Genomic DNA, 20,286 nt, shown 5'->3' with positions numbered 1-20,286 from the left:
AGGGAATATTAGTTTTCCTAGCGAAAGCTTTCGTAAAATTTAAGGAGCCCTGTGGCTGCTCTTTTTGTAAACGTTGAAAAGACCACCAAGTTCTATTATTTTCTGCGTCGACTGCCACGTTAAATATCCGTTTCTTTGCTTCTAAAAGTTGTCCATGAATTAAATATTGTTTAAACAATACTTTCCCGCTACAATTAAGTGTTTACTTTTTACTCGCCAATATGGACTAGACTTTCTCAGGTGAAATGTCATTTTCCAGGAAACAACGTAAATTTTATGACATAATTCTGCCTCACTGAAAAATATTTCACAAGGAACATAATGGTACAGTAGGTCAATTTTCCACACAACTCTCACGTGCTCAGACGTTTTCTACCAATAAAATTCGTTCTCAGCTACCTTGGACTTTACCCCATTCCGTGTCAACTCCCAGTAAACAACCTGCATTTTATCACGTGTTTGGCACGCACGGGGTAAAGTCCAGATAGGCAACAACCAATTAAGAGGCCCACGTTGTTATGCTTTAAAAAACGATATTCTAAACTTTTTCTTCGTTCAGTCTATTTTCATTTGTTCGAAGAACGGAGGCCGGAAAACATCTTTGTCTAGAGGCTGTTGGAGATAAGATAGAGCTTTCCACTGCAAAATTATATGGAAGAATATTTCGAAGCGACTGTTTGTTACTGAACAAGAGGCTACATGGAGCCTATATTCCGGCCGGATCTGCGGTTCAGTAGCCTGCGGGCAGCCCCACTGATCCTTCGTCGAGTGGTCCTTCGTCAAGTGACGAAGGACCAGTGGGGCTGCACGCAGGCTACGGTTCAGCGGATTGAATTGAATTGGTTCGAATTGAAGGCGTTGCTGTTTTAGCAAAATCGCTGTCTAGTGCTTTTCATTATTTGTTAACATGGAGAGTTGTGGAGATTAAGACTTTGGAACAAGTTGATGTCATCCATGACAATTTGGAAATACTAAAATTGCTAGAGGAAATGCGGGGTCGCTCAATAAAAATTTGTATGTGAACGCGATGACTTTTTTTATAAGGATTTCTTCTGCTTGCATCTAATAACAAACCTCTGAGGTTTGTTTTGGCCCGGAACGGTATATCACCGAAGGCATTTTATGCACCGCAAGTTTTTTGACTGATTGAAAGTTAGGGTATGTGGCAGTGACTTCCAGAAGTTTTTTTTTTGTCAGAAAAGTATAGTTCTTTCGTCCGCTATATTAATCTATCAATAGATCCAATCGCCAAAGGTTATTGACATACGACAGCGAACTTTTACTGTTCACGAGGGTTCTTGTTTTCATCAGTACGATAACAATAGAAGTAATTTACAGCACCAGGTTTGTGCTTTAAATAAATTTTTCTAAGTTCGCTCGAAAGATAAGTTTAAACTGTAGCAAGCTTGGTTATCGGCCCAGCATTTTAATCCTGACTGACACTCGATGCCAAAACTCATCCTCGTTTCCAGGCTAAGTCCACCACATTGCTTTAAGCCAATTAAAAAGTGCCACGTAACGCCTATTGTGCATCTTTCTGCCAGGAAAAACCAAACGGAATGACTGATTGTGGGCCTTTACGGAGAGAATAATAATTGCGGTTTTGTCTCTGGTGAAGAGGCGGCAGTGAGCATTATTATAGCCTTCGAGCAGGTCTTTGTTTGGTCTCGTCCCGCAACGTTAAAGAGAGAGCATTGCGTGGTGAGTTCAAATAAGGGCTGTGAAGTGGACTGCTGGAAGCGTGGTGTCATGATCAATACAGTTTATTATTGCCAACAATTATTCAGACACCAGAATCAGTTACTAAGTGTCCCATTTCAACCCACACTTCCAAAAAAATAACTCCTGCATGCGTAGCATGCCTATGTTTTGTTCTTGTAATCCTACTACACTTGATATATTTCTCTAAGAAAGTTCCCAAAACTTGATTATATAGCGTACCATCAGGCATCTGTATGTGTACGTCGGAATTAGTAAGTTCATCCTCAAAACTCGTTTAAATCGGATGGTCTTTCCAATTCTCTAAAATCAAAACAATATCACTTGATAATAAAGTAACAGAGACTCGTAAGAATTTTGGCTCAAATGCGGTAAATATACGTCATCACGCAAAAGAGTTATGCATTAGAATGACTATTCTCCCCAATCTTCTCACGGTTGCATTATGAACAGCGTGACACGTCGGTAGCGAGCGACTTTCCCGGAAAGCAGAGTTCATTAGAAGGCTTTTAGAAACACGGACATACCGAAGTTTCAGTTTCCAGGGTTTATTATGGAGACACTTCAGCTTTGAAAGAAGGTTAGTGGATCAAATGTTGTGGTAAAGGTCGTTTTGAAGCCATACACAACACACTGTGCTGTTCGATCGAAATTATGCTTTGTCTTGGTGCGATTTGGATAATTCATAAATTGATTAGTAGCTTCAAAGTATTTCTGTTTACTGCCATAAATTTTTAGTTCTGGTTTCCAAATCTGTGCTTCATAAATTCACTTGAAGTAACCGGTAAGGTAGCGTCTTAATATCATTAAAATCAACTACAAGTCGCTTACAATTCGATTGTTATTTCGAACTAACAGAATAGCACCCGCTTTTCGCTTTTTGATGAGTGGGAGCAAAACATCTTCGCTACAGAAAGCTTTTGTTTTAATTATTTGCTTCACTTCAGGAGAGTTAAAATCCATGATGTTTAAATTAGAGGTTCCACCGCTGTTGTATGCAGAATTTTCACTGTCTTGAGCGAAGTTAGCTTAACACATGCCCACTAAAGCCGGAAGTGAAGCGGAAGTTAGGCCCATCAATAACTTCCTTAATTGTTCAGCCTATCATTTCTCGAGAGAAAATAATTTTTTTTAAGCTGATGGTGGTAGCCATACGTTCAAATATAGAGCTGGCGTCTTTATTAGCTCAAGTTTGAATTTTATACACGATTGAATCGGGAGATGCATCTGTGTATGGGTGCGTTTTATTGCAATCGTTTACCCTGGAAAGAATGCTTCTAAAGTTAACTCTCCTCGCTTCAGACTACTTGCAAAACTGATCATAAATTGAACGCTTTCCGCGAATTTGCTGGGTAAAGGGACTACGAAATTGTTTACAGAGACTCGTAACACGGCCATCGATTTTTGTCACGCAATCCACGAAATTACACATACACGAGAAGCAAATTCAAACTCTCCGTGGCCATGAATGCGTTTGAAAAGTCGGCACTTGAGTACAAAAATTCTTTGAAATGCATCAAAATTTGTAAGCGTATTCAGAGGTCGTTTTGGTTCTTTTTTTAGGTGGCAATGCATTGTGTATTTCATAACCGTGGTGTCTTTTGGTAGTTGGTGGGTAGGGATAGGAGTTTGGATGACGTTATGTAGGAGGGAGGGGTGGGTTGGGCTAAGAGCGTACCAAGGCAATCTTTTGTTTCGACATTGCTACCGACTCGGCCCTGAACTTTCATTTGATATAAACTGTTTAAGATAGTAGACGCGTGCTAATTAGTTGGTAGGTGTGTTCAGATGTGAGTTATTTAAAACGGCTGTAACGTTTTAGATGAGAGCGTCATTCAGTGAAGAATTTTTTACGGCAATAGAGAGCCTTTCTCGAGAGCTTTGAAAACTCGAGGGTTTGCATCGATGTCTCGAAAGCTCCTGGCCCCTTCGAATGTAGATGAGGTTATGTACACATGGAAAAAGGCCTAATCAGTGCTTTACACATGAAATTATATAGGAATTCCATTCAGATACGAGGCACAGGGAGTAAAATGGCAGCCATTCCATTGTGCATACCAAACAACTGCACCTGGGATGAAACATCGGGAGCGTTCCAGCGCGACTCGAGTCAGCCCCGCACGGGACTTCAGCCGGTACACCCAGCACTGCGGAAACTTCGGTCCATCGGGGGACCAGTGTGCGTGGTGTCAATAGCCGGCCCATGCAGGAGGGGAAAATCGTACATCCTCAGCAGAGCGTTCGACCAAGGGGACGTGTTCCCCCTGGGGCATTCGTTTGATCCGGAGACCATGGGAATATGGCTGTGGGTGGTACCAGAGAAATACAAGGATACTCAAGGTAGAGAGTTTACCGTTGTGCTTTTGGATTCCGAGGGAATCGATGCAGTGAGTGCAGAGGGCGTCAATGATCACGCCATATTTACACTCAGCGTTCTCTTGAGCTCCGTATTAATTTACAATTCTGTCGGTGTCCCCACCAGAACAGATCTTGAGGGACTTGAGTATCCTTTTTGATTTCAATTCACTTCTTATTAATCTAAGTCTGCTTCTGTTATCGCTTGTTAGTACCTATCTATCACTCGATGCCTGCTGTCAATCAAAAACACGCACTGGCTCAGTTGAAAATCGTTCTAAAATCGCAGCATTGAATAAAATCGCGCATTCTGATTTGTTAACGAAACGAGGTATTTAGCGTGGAACTGCGAGTTGAAAACGAGGTTAAGTGATATTGTTTCGTATCTAAGTATACAAAAAAAATACTGCTTTCTTTTTTTTTCAATTCTTACACAATTATGCGATTTGAGGAAAATCCATTACCTGACAGTAGTATAGGGAGTCTATACTACTCCTGACTCGTGAATTTCGCGTCAAATTGCACTTCAAAAACACTGATATCGCACTGATGGCTTCGCGATTCGTGGGATGTCGGTTTTCAAGTGCAATTTAATGCGGAATTCCCTCGCCGAGTAATGAATCTTCCTATAGCACCCAAATATCTCTTCCTTGCATGTGAAATCTCATAAAGTTATGTTTAGCTAGCTCTTGTAGTCTTTCATAAGAGTAGGTTTTTCCTAATGTATATCTTCCACGAAGTGGTGCAGGTTATGAAATGACAGGAAATAGAATGTTTAGGTACCTTAACGTATGCTAGTCACATCATCAAGATTTCCCAACGGATTCAAGTGATCTCAGGAAAACCTTTAGACGAAGAGGCTTCACAGAAAGTATTTCCTTCGTTTGTGTGGCTGCTCAGAGATGTTGTGTTAAGTCTTCCCAAGGGTGTGGCAAACTTAAAAGCGTATTTCCTTGAAAAGGTAACTCTACCATAAAAGTTCACAACATGCCGTTGGATGAGCGGAACGGGACGGTGGTGAGAAATTATAGAAACGGTTATGACCAAACTTGTCCGGGATCTTTCTGTATCTGGTTCTTTCTGTATCCTGTTGCTTCTGTATCCTGTTGCTTCTGTATCCTGTTGCTTCTGTATCCTGTTGCTTCTGTATCCTGTTGCTTCTGTATCCTGTTGCTTCTGTATCCTGCTGTGGAAAGTAAAAGAAGTTGTAATTCTGCCAGTTATGCATTCGTGAATTGTATTTTGTCGAATTTGGATCTATTTACTGTCGAAAGATCGCTGGTAACAGACCCCGACAACAAATTTGCAAAGAAAGCACTTTTCACGTGGTGTTAGTGTGCATCCAAACTCTTAAGTTATTCATGCTTTCTGTCATTTAGGTTTTCAAGGTGCGAGGTCGGCCTAGTGGAAAGTCTCAAGAGGTCGTCGACAACATTCTGAAGTTCTTTCCTGACTTTGACGCCTTTCCCCTCTCCCCTCCGTCATCAGATGCTACTGTTATACAAAACTTAAATGAGAAAGGGAAGCAGGGGGAGATCAGCTCATCATTTAAGAAAGGAGTGGAAGAGTTCAAACAGATGTTGCACTCAAAACTAACTCCCAAAAAAAGTTTTCTTGGACAAGGATTTGTTACTGGAGAAGGTTGGCAAATTTTTTTAATGTTTCTTGGGACAGTTTGGCACTCTAGTACGAATATTTCTCAAGCGGAGACGAGTATATGGGAATGATGGATAGTCTACGGAAATGTGGAAAAATGGGGTAGTTTTCATACACATAAACCAAATGACAGGGACTATTTCTCTTAAACTTTCCCTTTCCAACATTTTCTCAGATTTTTTTCCCTAATTGATTCGGGCAGTTCCCCTTCTTTCATTATAAACTAAACATTAAAATCTTCAAACATACCCACATTAGATGCAATTTTGGATTAGTTGACATGCGGTCGTGGAGATGTTTTCCACCCTCGGGCACTAGGTGGTCTTAGAGGATAGGAGCAATAAGATAGTGATCTTAATTTTGAGCTATATGAAACGTTTTACAATCATTTACCTGCTAGTGTTGTTTACACTTTCAGCTCTAGCAACACTGGTGGAGGAATATGTTCGAGCTGCAAATTCACCTGGCGCTGTTCCAGTTGTGGAGAGTGCATGGAACGTGTTCACTAAAACCAAATGTACCCAGACTCTAAACGATGCTAAAGCTGTGTACGAGTAAGTAATGTTGAAAAAGTTGCCAAAATAAACCGGAATTTCCATTTGAGCGCAGCTCTGCTGTTCCTGATGGGGCGATCGTTTTGGTTAGCTCTAAACATTGTAACGTTTTGCTTGAAACCATTTCATTTGGGTTCGCCCAAAAAATCTCTTCCTTTAACTTTTAGTTTTTTTGTTTGCTTTCCCAGGCAAACAGATCTCATATAATTTGAATATATCAACAAAGTTGAAATGGTAAATTGGCCACCGTTACGATTATAAAAGCTGACGTTTCGAGCGTTAGCCCTTCATCCTTCGTTCCGACGAAGGGCTAATGCTCGAAACGTCAGCTTTTATAATCGTAACGGTGGCCAATTTACCATTTCAACTTTTTTGATATATTCAAATTATTTCGTTACCCCCACCGACGCAGCCCCAAACAGTTTCTTTAGAAACTATCAGCCTTTACAGATCTCATATAAGTTGGTTTTACTCTACAGTTTGTTATTCCCTTGATCAGTACAAAAGAACTGCAACTCTGGAACGAAATACAGCTACAGATGCTAGCTGACTTGAAATGCAGAACAACGCTGAAATATTATATTTCTGCTTAGTCTGTCAATCAAAGTTGATTGTATAAGATCTAAGATAAAGGTCGATTCATATCGGCAGTATTTCAGCTTGTTCCATTTTTGTTTCAGTGGAGGGATACGAGAATTCAAAGAAAAGGTGCGTCTTCCTTGTGACGACAAAAAGATTCGAAGTGCTCATCAAGATTATTTGTTAGAAGCTTTAACTTTTTTCGAGACTGAAGCAGAAGACGCGGCAGTAATGGCCAGGTGGATGTACATAGAGGAGTTAGCGGTAAGTAATAACTTCGATTTTAATATTTTGGTTCATTTAGCTGAACTTTAACCAACAAAGATTATATTTAGCTCGTTTATAGTTGTGCGTTTGTTCACACCGTGTTTAAATCTAAAATAAGGCAAAAAAAGTTCTTTTGATAGACAACAATGGTAGACAGACGGTTCTAACAACGTTACCTGACCAGTGAAGAACTTTCGCTTATGTTCTCCATTGGAGAGTCCTACCAGCCGATATCTCTCATATATCAAATTGTTTAGATGTTTACGTTGATGCTTCTAATTCTTTTATTAAGACACATGTAATTTTCTATTACAGAAAGGTTGAATCAAGCACATTGGCTTCTACTGTCTGTTGTTGTTCTGGCTGTGCACGGTCAATGTTTTTTCCCGCTTGTCGCTTGCTCACTCTTCATCTTAGGATCCTACACATTTTTTTGTATTAGTTTCATAGCGGCCACATGTGGGACTTCCGTGTTGCGCCTGAGGATCAATTTTGGGTGCCCGCGCGCCAATTTCCCGCGCAAAAGCTCTAAGGTCTTAAAATAACTGAGGAGAATTTGCTACCTTTCTATAACATCAATGAAATGGTTAGATATTCTAGTCTTCTCGGATAAGGACGAATAAATGGAGGTCCCGTCTCCTGCAGGGTTAGGGGTAGGAGACGTTAATTTCCCACACACGAGATTACTGTGTGATGGATGTCCTCCCCTGGGGTGGGATGTGTGGGGGAAAAGGTGAGGTCGTTACATGGACTAAAGCGGCTGCCAGAGGCGCCTGATAATGCTGACGTCCGATCTCAACCTTAGTAACACTGTAGACCTTAGCAATTCAGCCTATGCTGCTATTAAGGTATCGAATCATTCACTTTCACTTTCACTTTTCACTTTCACTTTCACTTTCAAGAAACAACCTCTGAGAAATTGAGGCATTTATAGAAATTTCAAATCAAACAACTATAAGGAAAAGGAAAATCTCGAGATTTTTCGAAAACGAAGGTTGTTAAGAATAGGTATCCTGCTAATTTACCATAATTCTGTTTTGAGCTTTACAAGGTGTACGCTTCTAAAACACCGTAACTTTCTGGCTTGTGTAGTTGTTTGTCGTCTATATGAGACAAATTGGTTGCGACAGCCTGACAGCACGTCACCTAGTCATTACAGAATTAACACATGCACAGATGTTTGACAGTTGCAGTACAACGGTGCGCGATTCCTGTTTCTGCTGTCACGTGCAGGGAGGGTTTGTCGTTGGTTCCCGTTCAGTCTGGGTTTTTCTCAGGGTTCAAGGGTGCTACTCCCTTCGCACGGAATTCCACCCCGAATTCCGCCACTTTACGGTAGATTGAGAACCACTCTGTGAAGTTGCCACCGCTAAATTCTATTACCTCTGTGTCTCTAGAACTATGCAGACGAAGCTGAGAGTGCTTTGTTAAGAGAGAACAACAATCTGACCGAGGAACAGTGCAATGACCTGATGAAAACACTACGCGTGGTGTGGTTGGATCCAGTCCTGAAAGACGTCCATGATCCAAATGATCACGACTTTTTGATTTTGGAAGAGCGTTTAAGGTCTGTTTATCAAAAACTTGACAGCGACTTCAGACAACAGGCCAAAGGAGACAAAAGCTTATGTTCAAACTTGGCTTACATCTATGAGTTGGTAGGAACAGTTTTCTCGTTCAATGGACAATAAATCTTCCGTTTTCATGCTATTCGTTATAAGTCCTTTACCTTACCATCACCGCAGTTAATGAGTAGCGGGTTTTGCTTGCTAACTACGCACCTACTGCAAAAACCAACAAGAGAAGGGAGGAAATACAGAAGTTAAAAACAAATGAAAAGGAGCAACATACAATTACTTATTTTTCGTACAACTTCGTCGCTATGTTACTTGTTAAACATGTTACGTGTTAGCTTAAGTCCTTCAACATGTCACGGTGACTATAGATGTTGTTTTTGACTGCTTTAGGTTTATTGACCTCTATAAACACCAACAGTTGTGTTTGTATTATATTCCCCTTTTTTCTCTGTATTAGCGAATTGAATTATTATTTATCTATTCAAATGTAATTTGAGCTTCAAAGTAAAGATTTTTTTTAACACGAAGAAAGTTAATCAAAAATGAAAAAGGCAATGGCGGTAATTGAGCAATTGTGCACCCACCCCACCCACCACCCCTCCCCCATCCCAACGACAGTCAACTGATAACAAGTTCGGGCTAATAATGGGTTACGGGAGGGGGGGGGGGGTGCGCAGTTGCTCAGATACTGATACTCGCCCGCGTTTCATTACACTGACAGCAACACTTTGAAGAGATGAAAGAACATCTTGCTCAACTTAAAACAAGAAAGAAGTATTATGAAGATATCTCCTCCGAGAGAGCAGCGAGAGAGGCTGAAGCTGAAGAGACAGAAAGGCTAAGGGTGAGCTGTTTTTTCCAATTGAGTATGTTAGAGCAAAGATTACTAGGTGATGGTAGAAACCTTCCAGGCAGGAGGAAAAATAATATTCTTTGAAGAAGAGTCTCTTAGGTGTATTATTCGCTTAATGATTGATAATTTTTTTCAAATGGATTAGTGGATAAATGCTTTCCGAACCGCAAGCTAAAGGAAAATCTTCTTTAGTACGTGATAGCTAGCCAATAAGATTACTTAAATCACTAAGCTCGCTGCGTTTACATATTACTTAATATTAGTATTTAGTATAATTTCAGAGCTGAGCAAAGAGTTTTCAGCAATCTGATTGGTCGAGCGGTTCCTTATATGACGCTATATAAACCGTTCCACGCTGTTTATATAAAATGTTAAAATAAAGTGTTAATAAATGTTACTTAAATGTTATGATTTTAGAAATTTCTCTGTTGTTCAGCTCTGAAATTATACTAAAACAATTATTCGCCACAGGTTCGGTGAATATTATCGAATAATCCCCTCGACTTCGTCTCGGGGATTATTCGACAATATTTACCTCGCCTTCGGCGAATAATTGTTAAATATCATATACGTGAATAGTGCTTTACGTACACACTGATTGGCTAGTTTGGAAGTGGATAACAATTTCTATTCACCACTTCTGTAAATAGTTCTTAATTATCGTTTATCTTTCGATATGGCTACATGCAATGATACAGATTCGAAACAATAATATTTGAGAATAACAGTAATTCCAATATTTTATTGTTGTATTTTACGCTGAAGAACAAAAAAATTTTTTCCATTTTTGCGCGAAATACAAGATTTGAATAAACAAGTTATTTTGGGTTTTTAATTTTGGATACTTCCTTTATCTTACTGAAAGACAGCTGATAAATTTCCTGTAGCAAAGTAATACGTTTTCAAATATTTTCCTTTCGCCTTAACTCTTTTCTTTCAGTTATTTTTTCATTTTTATCTTTCTTTTTTTCAGGCTAAGAATTTGCATTTGGTAGAAGACAGAGAAGAAATGGAAGGAATGGTAAGAGCTATCGATAAAAATTTATCAACTTTACCAAAGTTTTCCGTGGTGTGTTTGGAACAAAGTAGAGGGCAATAAAAACTACATTTTTTTTTTCATAGAGGTCAGACGTTTATATCCTAGAGAAACTCGCTATCCTTCATTTATCTGAGAAGAGACGTTGAACGATATGTTTTAAATTTGCAGTAGTTCTTGCTACTGCGATTTTTTTTTACTGTCTGCAATGCATAGTAAAGTTAAGGTGATAATTAGGACATTTCTTGTTTCCATTCTGTGTCTCGGAGAAGAAAACCTTACTGATACTATACCTTCATTTAAACTTTTCCACTTTTGTTTCTGATTCGTATTATAAGGCACTTTATGCTTAAAGGGTAGTCTATATCAAATTTCTCCAGCATAAGTCGTCTTGTGAATTGATAACAAAATACAAACCCATGGTCTTTGTATCTCAGATAACTCGCTTAGAAGAGAAGCACGTCGAAGATCAAAGGAAAATCAAACGCATGGTTGAAGAACAAATGCGAGCACAGAAAGAGCAAACCGAAGCCGCCATATCCGCAGCGAGGGAAAGGTCGACAGCTGAGAAAGAAAGATATTTACGGCAACAAAGAGAACTTCAAACGAAGATAGATGCTGCTAAACGAAAACAACAACAAGATGAACAAACCATAAAGAATCTGCAAGATAGATTGAGTAGAATGTGATTGAGAAAGAATCACATTGGTAAGACGGATATTGTCAGTAATAAAATAAGAAAGAATTATGATAAACAGGAATCATTGCGAATGGGTTAATAAATACACAGCTGTGTACATTTGTGGCTTATAGTTTCAGTTTGTGAAAAACTGATCATGATATACACCGCGCACTCTCAAGTCCGCCCTTAATGGTTAATAAGTTCCTTACAGATGGGAGTATAGGAACATAGTTGACCATGACTTAGACACGTTGGAAGAGAGCTCTGAATGTGTGAATGGGTGATGATTTTTCCACCTTACAGTTAAAACTTTGGCTTTGTTAAGGCTAACAGTTTGTTTCTTTCCGTTACAAAAAACAGAAATTTTAAAAATTATCTTCAATTATTTTTAAAAGTCCCTTTCGTAGTTCTAAACACTTTCACAACCGGTCGTTTTCTTTTTAGTTAAATTCCGGGATAAAAAAAAAGAAGATACTTAAATAGCGTAATTAAGGTATTAAATTTGACTCAAAAGAAGTAAAGGCTACTGTTTCCATAATGTATTTGAACTTTGAAAATATATCTATACCCATTAGCGAGTCGGATATCCCTGTCGTTTTACTTGATGCTCTCCTGCAAAGGTCTGCCAGTTTCTCCGATGTTTACCTTACGGCACGCACGGGGAATCCTGTAAACTACGCCATCCTGTTTAGCCGGGTCGATGGCCTCCTTTGGGCGTACTAGATGTGATCTTAGCGTAGTCTCTGACTCGAAAACAGCGCGAATGCCTTGTTTTTGTAGACAGCAGTGAAGTCGTTCGGAGAGGCCTTTGACATAGGGGTAGGACTGTGATATGAACTCGGATGGGGGTGGAAGGGGTTCAGTGCAGGTAGTTGGTGTCTTAATTTTGTTAACTTCTGCGCGAAGAAGTTGGTCAAGATGGACACCCGAAGAGGAATTCCATATCTACAAACAATGGTGTAATATTTTGTTTATCGTGTCAATAAATTAGGCCCTATAATAAACTGCCAAGAAGAGTCGAATTTATTATGTATGACGGGAAAGAGAATCCACAATCCTAGAAAAAAAAAGTCACAAAGGGCATGGGCGATAACGCTCAACATGAAAAGATGCTTTGAATCATCAAAAAAGGAATCCGTGGGCATAACTTTCAATTCTCTTTGAATGTCACTGTCTGTTAGCAATGCAACCTTCTTAGTGTCTTAGCAGCTATAATCTGAGAAAATTTGTATAAACGACCTCGGTTTGAGAACTGTGAACTCTTCGGCCATGAATTCATCAACCTGACAAAATGGTGCAAAAAGCGAGTGACGTGTTAGCCGCTGAGTAGGGACATCAAACCCGCCTAAAATTATTTTCTCAGGGCTGGAAATCTTTGTAGAACACTGCAGTCTATTTAAATACAAAAATTTTGACCCTGGTTTTGGTTGAGTTACTAAGAAGACATCTTCATGAGTATGGACTATTTGTGATGAGATGGTAAGGTTTGCCACCAGGACCAGCTGAGATTTACTAAAGTTACATCAGAAGAGTTTGGTAAACCTGTGCCTCTTCAACAAGGAGAAAATAAAGTTCAAGAGTAGGTGTTTTCTCCTAAATGTTGATAACACTCGTGTGACTGGGAAAATCATCCACAGGTAGCTCCAAGAATACTTCTTCGGTTAGTGGTGAAATGGTGACATCATAAAAGATTGCTCATGTGTTCAGAGCTACGCAGGTTTTCTGAATTAAAAGGGTTGAGTTAGAACTGCCACTTGACTTGCCGTTTTGTTAAATAACGGCCTCAGATTTTTCCAGAAGGAAACAGCAGAACCAGGGGAGGTCAGGGAATGAACCAGATGCTGCTTCGTCACGGAAATCCCTCATCGATTTTCGTTTCATTTCTGTGACTTTATCGCCGTTATTGGTAATCATTCCAAGTTTTATTTGTTGGAGATCAGTGAAATTGTCAATGGAAGTGATTCCTGAGACATTTTCCTTTTGAACTGAAGGATTGATCCATGGTGGGTGATTGCCTTGAATGTTTGCTCGTTTAATCTTAGGGGAAATATAAGTCTAGACACCGTGACTCAGTATTTATAACTTGTCACGCAAAATTCAAATGTGCTCAGAGAGTCACGAAACGCTTTTACATAAGTATTTCACTGAACATTTCTCTTTCTTTTTCTGACTCAAAAGTTATTTGTTGAATGTTCAGCAAAACTGCCACCACTACAAGTAACAATGAGACATAGTTTTAGAACATTCAGCACTTCCGAGTTGCGGTAAAGATTTTCTTATCACGTGACTAACATGCTTAAGTGGAATGCAGAGGCTTGATAGTTCCCTCGAGGAGGGGAGGAGTGGGTGACGCTATATCGAAGGCGTTCGTCGAGGGTCGAACACACAAGTTTAAAGTACAGCGGTTAAATTTGAAGATAGAGAAAGCCAGCCCGTTTTGGCGTCAGCGACCTCACTACAAATATAATGATAGGCAACTAAAGGGTTACTTTATTCTCAAAGTGACTGCCGTTTTAAATTGAAGGAACAGCTTTTTTCACTTACGACTTCATAATTTTACATTTGTTATAAGCACTGAAAGTAGACATTGCATGTCTATCATGTTCGCTCTTCTGTTGGCAGAACAGGGCAAGTCAATAAGTCATGTCTACAGTACTTAGTTGCTACTAGATAAATAGGGTTTATTACAGCGAGGAACGCTTTCGTATATTTTATGAAACCGCAGTACACATATACGATTTTCATTTATTCAAATTTATTGGCAGGTTTAATTCGAACCAACATAATGACCTGCTCCTAGTTGGCTTGTTAGCTCAGTTTGTAGAGCACTGTACCGGTATCGCAGAGGTCATAGGTTCAAATCCCGTACGAACCTAAAATTTTTTCAGGCCTTATTTCCACCTACAAGATAAGTAGGGTTTATTACTGCGAAGAACGCTTTCATACATTTTATGAAAGCGCAGTAAACATATATTATTTTCATATATTTACTGAGTCGTCGCCATCATAACGCATTCTAGTGTCTTAGTCAAAAATTGTCTTCGGTTTTTAAATGTCATCCTTTCGCGGGATTTTGCAATACTCGTACTCGCGGGTTTCACAATTTGCCCGCTGGCCAAAATTACTGTTTACTCTTACCCTCGACGAATGCCTTCGATATAGCGTCACCCTCGCGGAGTCAACAAGCAGCTGGAGTGATGTTTCGGCTAAAGAATCCTTGTGTTTCTTCTTTTCAGTCCGGCTCTGAACTTTTAAAACAGTTCGTGGAGCAACTTCAGAATACCCGGCCACTCACGCCCTTCATAAATCGAGTGCTCCCGTGGTCCGCAGTCCGCGCTGGACCAAGAAATAAAATATATTTGCGAAGAGAAAGAATAAAGTACTACCGCTGACAAACCCACCGATGTCGATGAATAAGTATTAAACTAATTTATAACACAAGTGCTACCGCAGTCCGCAGTCCCGCAGTGGATGAATAAATAGTAAAGTAATGTTTAAACTGAACTGCTACCGCGGTCCGCAGTAACGAAGTGGATAAATAACTAGTAAGGTAATTTTTAAAAACAAGTGCTACCGCAGTCCGCAGTCCCGCAGTGGATGAATAAATAGTAAACTAATATTTAAACAGAACTGCTACCGCGGTCCGCAGTACCGAAGTGGATGAATATGTATGAAATGAAGCGTTCAAATGAAGTGCTACCGCTGTGCGCACTACCGTAGTAGATGAATATGTAGATATTTAACTTTTAAACTCAAGTGCTACCGCGGTCCGCAGTCCCGCAGTCGATGAATACGTATTAACTAACTTTTCAAGCGACGTGCTACCGCGGTCCGCACTCCCGCCGTGGATGAATAAGTATTAAACTAGGTGTTAAACTGAACTGTTACCGCGGTCCGCAGCCTTTAATAAGTAATAAAGTGAGCTCTAACCCTAACCCTAAGCCTAACCCTAAACCAAAACCTAGTTTGAATTGTTTTTGGCATTTCTTGAATAAGCAACTCGTTTAATAAGCAATGAGCTAAGCACTAGAATAAAGTGCTACGGCCGCGTAAATTCCTAAACTCGATGGAAGCTTATTAACTTTACATACCTGTTTTAAAAATACAGTGAAATACAAACATAGAATGAAAACTATACTTAGAATGTAAGAAAAGTTACTTTTACTGAAATGTTATTTTTGAAAAGCAGGTATTAAATTCCAATTTTAAAAGCGAAAACGTTTCCATTCAATGAAATGGTTTTTGAAACATTAATCTTGAAAAGGAAATCTAAATTTATTGCCATGAAGGTTTTTGTTTTTCTTAACTTATTTCTGCTTGTCCTATAGAAATGGATTTTATTTATATGTTGCTATTTCGAGATGTGATTATTGTCCTGAAGATATTTTCTCATTGGAACTGTAATATCATTATGTAGAGGCTTGGCCAAGGCATTTTCAAATTCGTTTAGACTGACATCCGTACAGTTCGGCCAAGGGTTTGGCTTGCTTTTCACAAATACCTTGCAGGTGCTTTTTGCTCTAGGTATTCTAAATTCCACAATTCTTCCAAAGCCATCTTGCATTAATGATTCTGTAGCGGTGTTAAATTCACTTTCGGCGATTGCACGCGCTGATCTTTTGCCATGTTTGAAGGAACGATAAGATACCACAGGGCCTTGGGTCATTAAGACGTTGTCCCTGATCGTTTTTGTGGTGGGCTGATCGATGCTTTTATCACAAGCTGCGTTTGTGACTTCTTTAAGAAACTGAAAAAGGAGAAGAAACTAATTTAAAACAATGCAAGTCAACTAGAGAAAGTTAGTCTTCACCTCTTATCAATGAGTTATCCATTACAATAGTCGGAAAAACATTACTGCATTTCTGGTAATATAGAGGTGACCCAGGCTAACTATTTTAGTCACGTAAACAATTTTAAATAGAGAGAACATATAGGGCGAAGTTTAGGTATGGAAATTGCTCCCTACTTTGAAGGAAAGGATTAAGAAGATTATTATACCTAAACTTACTGTACATATTAGGGAGAAAAAATAATCGCCACATGTTAAGTTTCATGGATGCATATTTCCATGTTCAAGTGAATTTCAAGAACTAAACTTCTCCCCATATGTTCTCTCTATTTAAACATGCGTACGTGACGCAAAAAGTGAGCCTGGATTACCTTTGCTAATAGTTATTTAGTTCGTGATTGACTCAGGTAACGTAGCAGAGTAGTTTTAAAATTAGTTTAGAAAAACAAAACTAATCGTATCACATTGGCCAATGACAAAAAAAAAAAAAAACAGAAAAAGCGCGGAAAAAAATTCGCAACCAAGTAATGATTCATTTTCTTTTACTTCAAATTGCCTGAGATATTGAAGAAGCACGTGTTTGAAAAACATTCGCTAAACGGTGTAATGGAAAACTACGGAAAATTACTGCCACTATCTAAACTCAAGTGCAAAGCTCTCTAAGATGTGGATAAATCATTCAAAGAGCTTTGCGCACGTCATCATTTTCTATCGGCGAATAGAATACATTTATAGAAAAAATGAAATAAGCGGATTTTCAATAGGACAAGGCCGAGTTTCTAATAATAATAATTGGAATGTGCGCAAAATAAAGGTAATTAAAGAAAAATGCAAGTTTTTGTTGTTATGATTGCTAACCTGACAGAGTATTTCCTTCTGTGTCTCGAGGTGATTCACGAAAGATGCTGCATTTTCTAGTGTTGTTTTGGATATCGTTGTATCAGGCTGTGACGAGGGTACACCGGCCAATAGTTCTTCCAGGGTGTGATTAAAGACATGTAGAGCGCAAGCTATTCTCGGAATAAGTTCTGGCGTCTTTGATTTGGGTGGCACTTTCCCATTTCTGATGGCTTCATTGACCTCAGCTACGAACTCGTCCATTTTCTCCCTGAGTAGCTCCTTCCCTCCTTCGTCGAAGACGAATTCAACGTTTTCGTCAATTCCATTTATATTCTCGAACATTTCAGAGAAGTCACTTACCACCTCGGTGGATAAATAATCGGTGGCTGCCTCCATTTCAATAAGGGTTGGACGAAAGGCAAGGGGGGTGGCAAGAAGGATTCTATCCACTAGGCCGTGTCCTTGATCCATGCGTGCGATCAGTTTGGCAGCATTTACCAGTTGCGTGGAACCAAGGAGACAGAAGGGCGTATTTGGAAGGATCAATCTGCTTTCCTCTGTAGAGAAGTGATATGAGCAGCGCTCGCCTGAAAATAATTTGCAGAGAAGCTGGATATCTCCGGTAGCATTGTCTTCATCGGACTTAAGAAGCTTGTTTAATATGTCGAAGATCTCTGGAGAGAGAATCATTCCTTTCTTCTTCTTCGCAAGAAGTTTTACCAGTCCCGACGAGGTGGTTTTGCTTATTATGGCTTCGGTTAAGCCTAGATTTTCCAGTGGATCCTGGGCTGCATACTGGATAGCAGAAGATTTTCCTTTAGGAGAAAAAAGTAACAAAAATTTGATAGCCTCATAATAGAAGGTCTTTTAGAATTTAATTGAACCTACAGCAAGATTTAGTGATGAAAACCTATTGGCGTGCAGAGAGCAAGGGTACTACGAGAAGTAAAAGTGCAAGTGAAAAAGATTCCAATTGAACTTACCCGTTCCGGGGTATCCCACAAATATAGAAAATATGTTTAATGGTTGCTTGTGTGTGGTGATGTTAACTTGTGCGTTGTTGGATGCCAGTATGAAGCCTGTAGTTGTTAGCAGCGAAGGAATAAAATATCCTTCGCAGCTTCCGACGGAGACGGCCTTATTCTTCACAAATTGATAAACATCTTCGTTGGGAAATAGCTTGTGGTACGGGAACTGGAACGAATTCAACCTTTTCTGAAGGTTGATCCATGTCTGTCCGTGCTGTTTGTTGAGTTTGGATACAGCGTACATTTTGATGTTGAAGGCCAGAACGATTATAATCTACTGAAATTAGGAAGGCCAGAACGAGTATAATATACTGAAATTAGCATGGATTGAGAAGGGAATAGCCCCTAGGGAGCAGTGCGGACCGCAAGGAATAGGAAAGTTGTGATATAAATGATTGAAACCGAGATGTAAAGGTGCGGCCCGCCTTTGTTAGTGAACTTCATTGTATTGTATGGTTTAAAATAAGTTATTTTTGCCGCTTATGAGATAATTGACTGCCCTATCAAACGCAAGTAATAGGGAAGTTGTGATAGAACTGATTGAAAGCGGGATGTAAAGGTGCGAGCCGCCACTGTTAGTGAACTTCATAGTTTTGTATGGTTTGAAATAAGTTATTTTTGCCGCTTATGAGATAATTGACTGCCCTATCAAACGCAAGTAAAAGGGAAGTTGTGATAGAGCTGATTGAAACCGGGATGTAAAGGTGCGAGCCGCCATTGTTAGTAAAGTTCATAGTATTGTATGGTTTGAAAGAAGTTATTTGGTGCGGGATTTTTTCATTGAGGGGAGATTTTGTTAATTGGAAAGGGCGGCGTGCTTTAGGAAGGTTAATGGTCTCCGAAACTTGGAAGTTATCTTTCTTTGCTTAATATAAATTGAAGTATGGAAGATAAAGGAATACAAGTTGCAATAGGATCGAAACGTGGGCTGAAAAGTGCAAAAACCAGTGCTTGTAGTGAAACCACAACATTAGAAACAGGGAAAGAGGAACGTGCTACGCAATGTGGAATGTCTCTTAAAGGGAGTTATGGTCGCAACTGTGAACACAAGAAGTGGCGATACGACAACCTGGTAGCGCAAATGCAGGACAAAGAAATGCTGGTGTACTGGTTAATGGATGAAGGGCTTATGGCGAAGGGACGTTCGTGTCCGATGTGTGCTGGAGAAATGAGTTTGACGAGGTGCGAGGATCGAACGGATGGTTTGAAGTGGGAATGCAAAAAGCAAGTTAACGGTAAAAGACACAAGGCAGAAGTTTCGATTAGGAAAGGAAGCTGGTTCGAGAAGAGCAATATGACTTTAGAAGAAATTTTGAAGTTGACATACTGGTGGTGCCAGGATCTTGATCAGGCACAAATAAAACATGAAGTAGGGGAAAGCACTGGGGTGGAGTGGGACAGCTTCTGTCGCGAAGTTTGCAAAATAATTCTACTCGAAAACGGTGAAAAACTGGGCGGAAAAGGAAAAGTGGTACAGATCGACGAGAGTAAATTTGGCAAGAGGAAATACCACCGAGGTCATCACGTCGAAGGCCAGTGGGTCTTTGGAGGAATCGAGGAAGGCAGCAGGAAATGTTTCGTCGTGGCAGTTGAAAAACGGGACGAACAAACACTACTGCCCATTATCCAAAAATGGATTGAACCTGGAACTATCATTGTTTCTGATTGCTGGAAAGCGTACTCTACACTTGAGAAACATGGTTATGAACATCGAACAGTTAATCATTCGGTAGAATTTGTGAACAAAGAAGGTGACCATACCAATAAAATTGAAGGTCATTGGAGGCATGCAAAGTGTAAACTACCAATGTTTGGCGTTCGAAAGCATCTTTTCTCCACATATTTGGCTGAATTTATGTGGAGGTACATGCACCGCAATGACGATTTGTTTAGTGTATTTTTAAAAGATGTAAAGAAAGTTTATGATATTACTACAGAAAAGCTTTAACTTTTAAAAGCGTGTTAAGAATGTATGATGAAGCGAAGAAATATGTATAATTAATTCTCCATCGCTTTCTCAAAGAACGTAGAATGCTTCTTGTTATTATTGATATAAATGTATGATTAAGCTACAAAATATGTATGATTAATTCTCCATCGCTTTTTCAAAGAACGTGGAATGGTTCTTGTTATTATTGAAAGTGAAGGCAAAGCTCTATTAGGCGGTCACCCTCGGGAGTGAGCCAAATGAAAGGTTAATAGAGGTTTACCGGCCAAGTTAAGAAATGAAGAATTTGTTGTGTTTTATGATGTTTTGAAAGCAATTGTAATTGTTGAGGGAATGAGTGTTTCAAAATATCCGGAAATAAATGCAGATACTAAGCACGATGTTTAATATAATGCAGATATTA

General features: G+C 39.5%; 3 protein-coding genes across 3 annotated transcripts; 2 read left to right on the top strand and 1 right to left on the bottom strand.

Annotated features, from left to right (window-relative positions):
• The first annotated feature begins 2,151 nt into the window (after positions 1-2,151).
• On the top strand, positions 2,152-11,857 carry LOC111338544 (guanylate-binding protein 2). Its single transcript, XM_088751939.1, has 10 exons — positions 2,152-2,299; positions 3,719-4,222; positions 4,873-5,035; positions 5,454-5,715; positions 6,149-6,284; positions 6,965-7,127; positions 8,528-8,788; positions 9,429-9,551; positions 10,534-10,581; positions 11,034-11,857. The coding sequence occupies exons 2-10, from the start codon at positions 3,753-3,755 to the stop codon at positions 11,283-11,285; spliced, it is 1,878 nt and encodes a 625-aa protein (XP_088608065.1). The 5' UTR covers positions 2,152-2,299; positions 3,719-3,752; the 3' UTR covers positions 11,286-11,857.
• A 3,406-nt stretch (positions 11,858-15,263) lies between these two features.
• On the bottom strand, positions 15,264-17,384 carry LOC148735849 (uncharacterized). The gene is made up of 2 exons (XM_088751940.1): positions 16,926-17,384; positions 15,264-16,025 (listed from the first exon to the last, which is right to left on the bottom strand). Exons 1-2 carry the CDS (start codon positions 17,376-17,378, stop codon positions 15,630-15,632), a joined length of 849 nt encoding a protein of 282 aa, XP_088608066.1. The 5' UTR covers positions 17,379-17,384; the 3' UTR covers positions 15,264-15,629.
• A 719-nt stretch (positions 17,385-18,103) lies between these two features.
• On the top strand, positions 18,104-19,883 carry LOC111343674 (uncharacterized). Its single transcript, XM_022950852.2, has one exon. It carries the CDS (start codon positions 18,819-18,821, stop codon positions 19,881-19,883), a length of 1,065 nt encoding a protein of 354 aa, XP_022806587.2. The 5' UTR covers positions 18,104-18,818.
• The last annotated feature ends 403 nt before the right edge of the window (positions 19,884-20,286 follow it).

This window comes from Stylophora pistillata, chromosome 3 (genome assembly GCF_964205215.1).
Source record: "Stylophora pistillata chromosome 3, jaStyPist1.2, whole genome shotgun sequence".
NCBI lineage: Eukaryota > Metazoa > Cnidaria > Anthozoa > Scleractinia > Pocilloporidae > Stylophora > Stylophora pistillata.
This window is presented reverse-complemented; position numbering and strand designations above follow the sequence as displayed.

What these genes read in the sequence shown, in the direction of transcription:
- LOC148735849 (XM_088751940.1), bottom strand. Translation starts at nt 17,378, where the DNA reads ATGGATCAAGGACACGGCCTAGTGGATAGAATCCTTCTTGCCACCCCC. An exon ending in AGAAGGAAATACTCTGTCAG is followed by an intron (nt 16,026 to 16,925) that starts GTTAGCAATCAT and finishes CTCCTTTTTCAG; the next exon opens with TTTCTTAAAGAAGTCACAAA.
- LOC111343674 (XM_022950852.2), top strand. Translation starts at nt 18,819, where the DNA reads ATGGAAGATAAAGGAATACAAGTTGCAATAGGATCGAAACGTGGGCTG.
- LOC111338544 (XM_088751939.1), top strand. Translation starts at nt 3,753, where the DNA reads ATGGCAGCCATTCCATTGTGCATACCAAACAACTGCACCTGGGATGAA. An exon ending in GATGCTAAAGCTGTGTACGA is followed by an intron (nt 6,285 to 6,964) that starts GTAAGTAATGTT and finishes TTTTTGTTTCAG; the next exon opens with TGGAGGGATACGAGAATTCA. An exon ending in TGGCTTACATCTATGAGTTG is followed by an intron (nt 8,789 to 9,428) that starts GTAGGAACAGTT and finishes TTACACTGACAG; the next exon opens with CAACACTTTGAAGAGATGAA.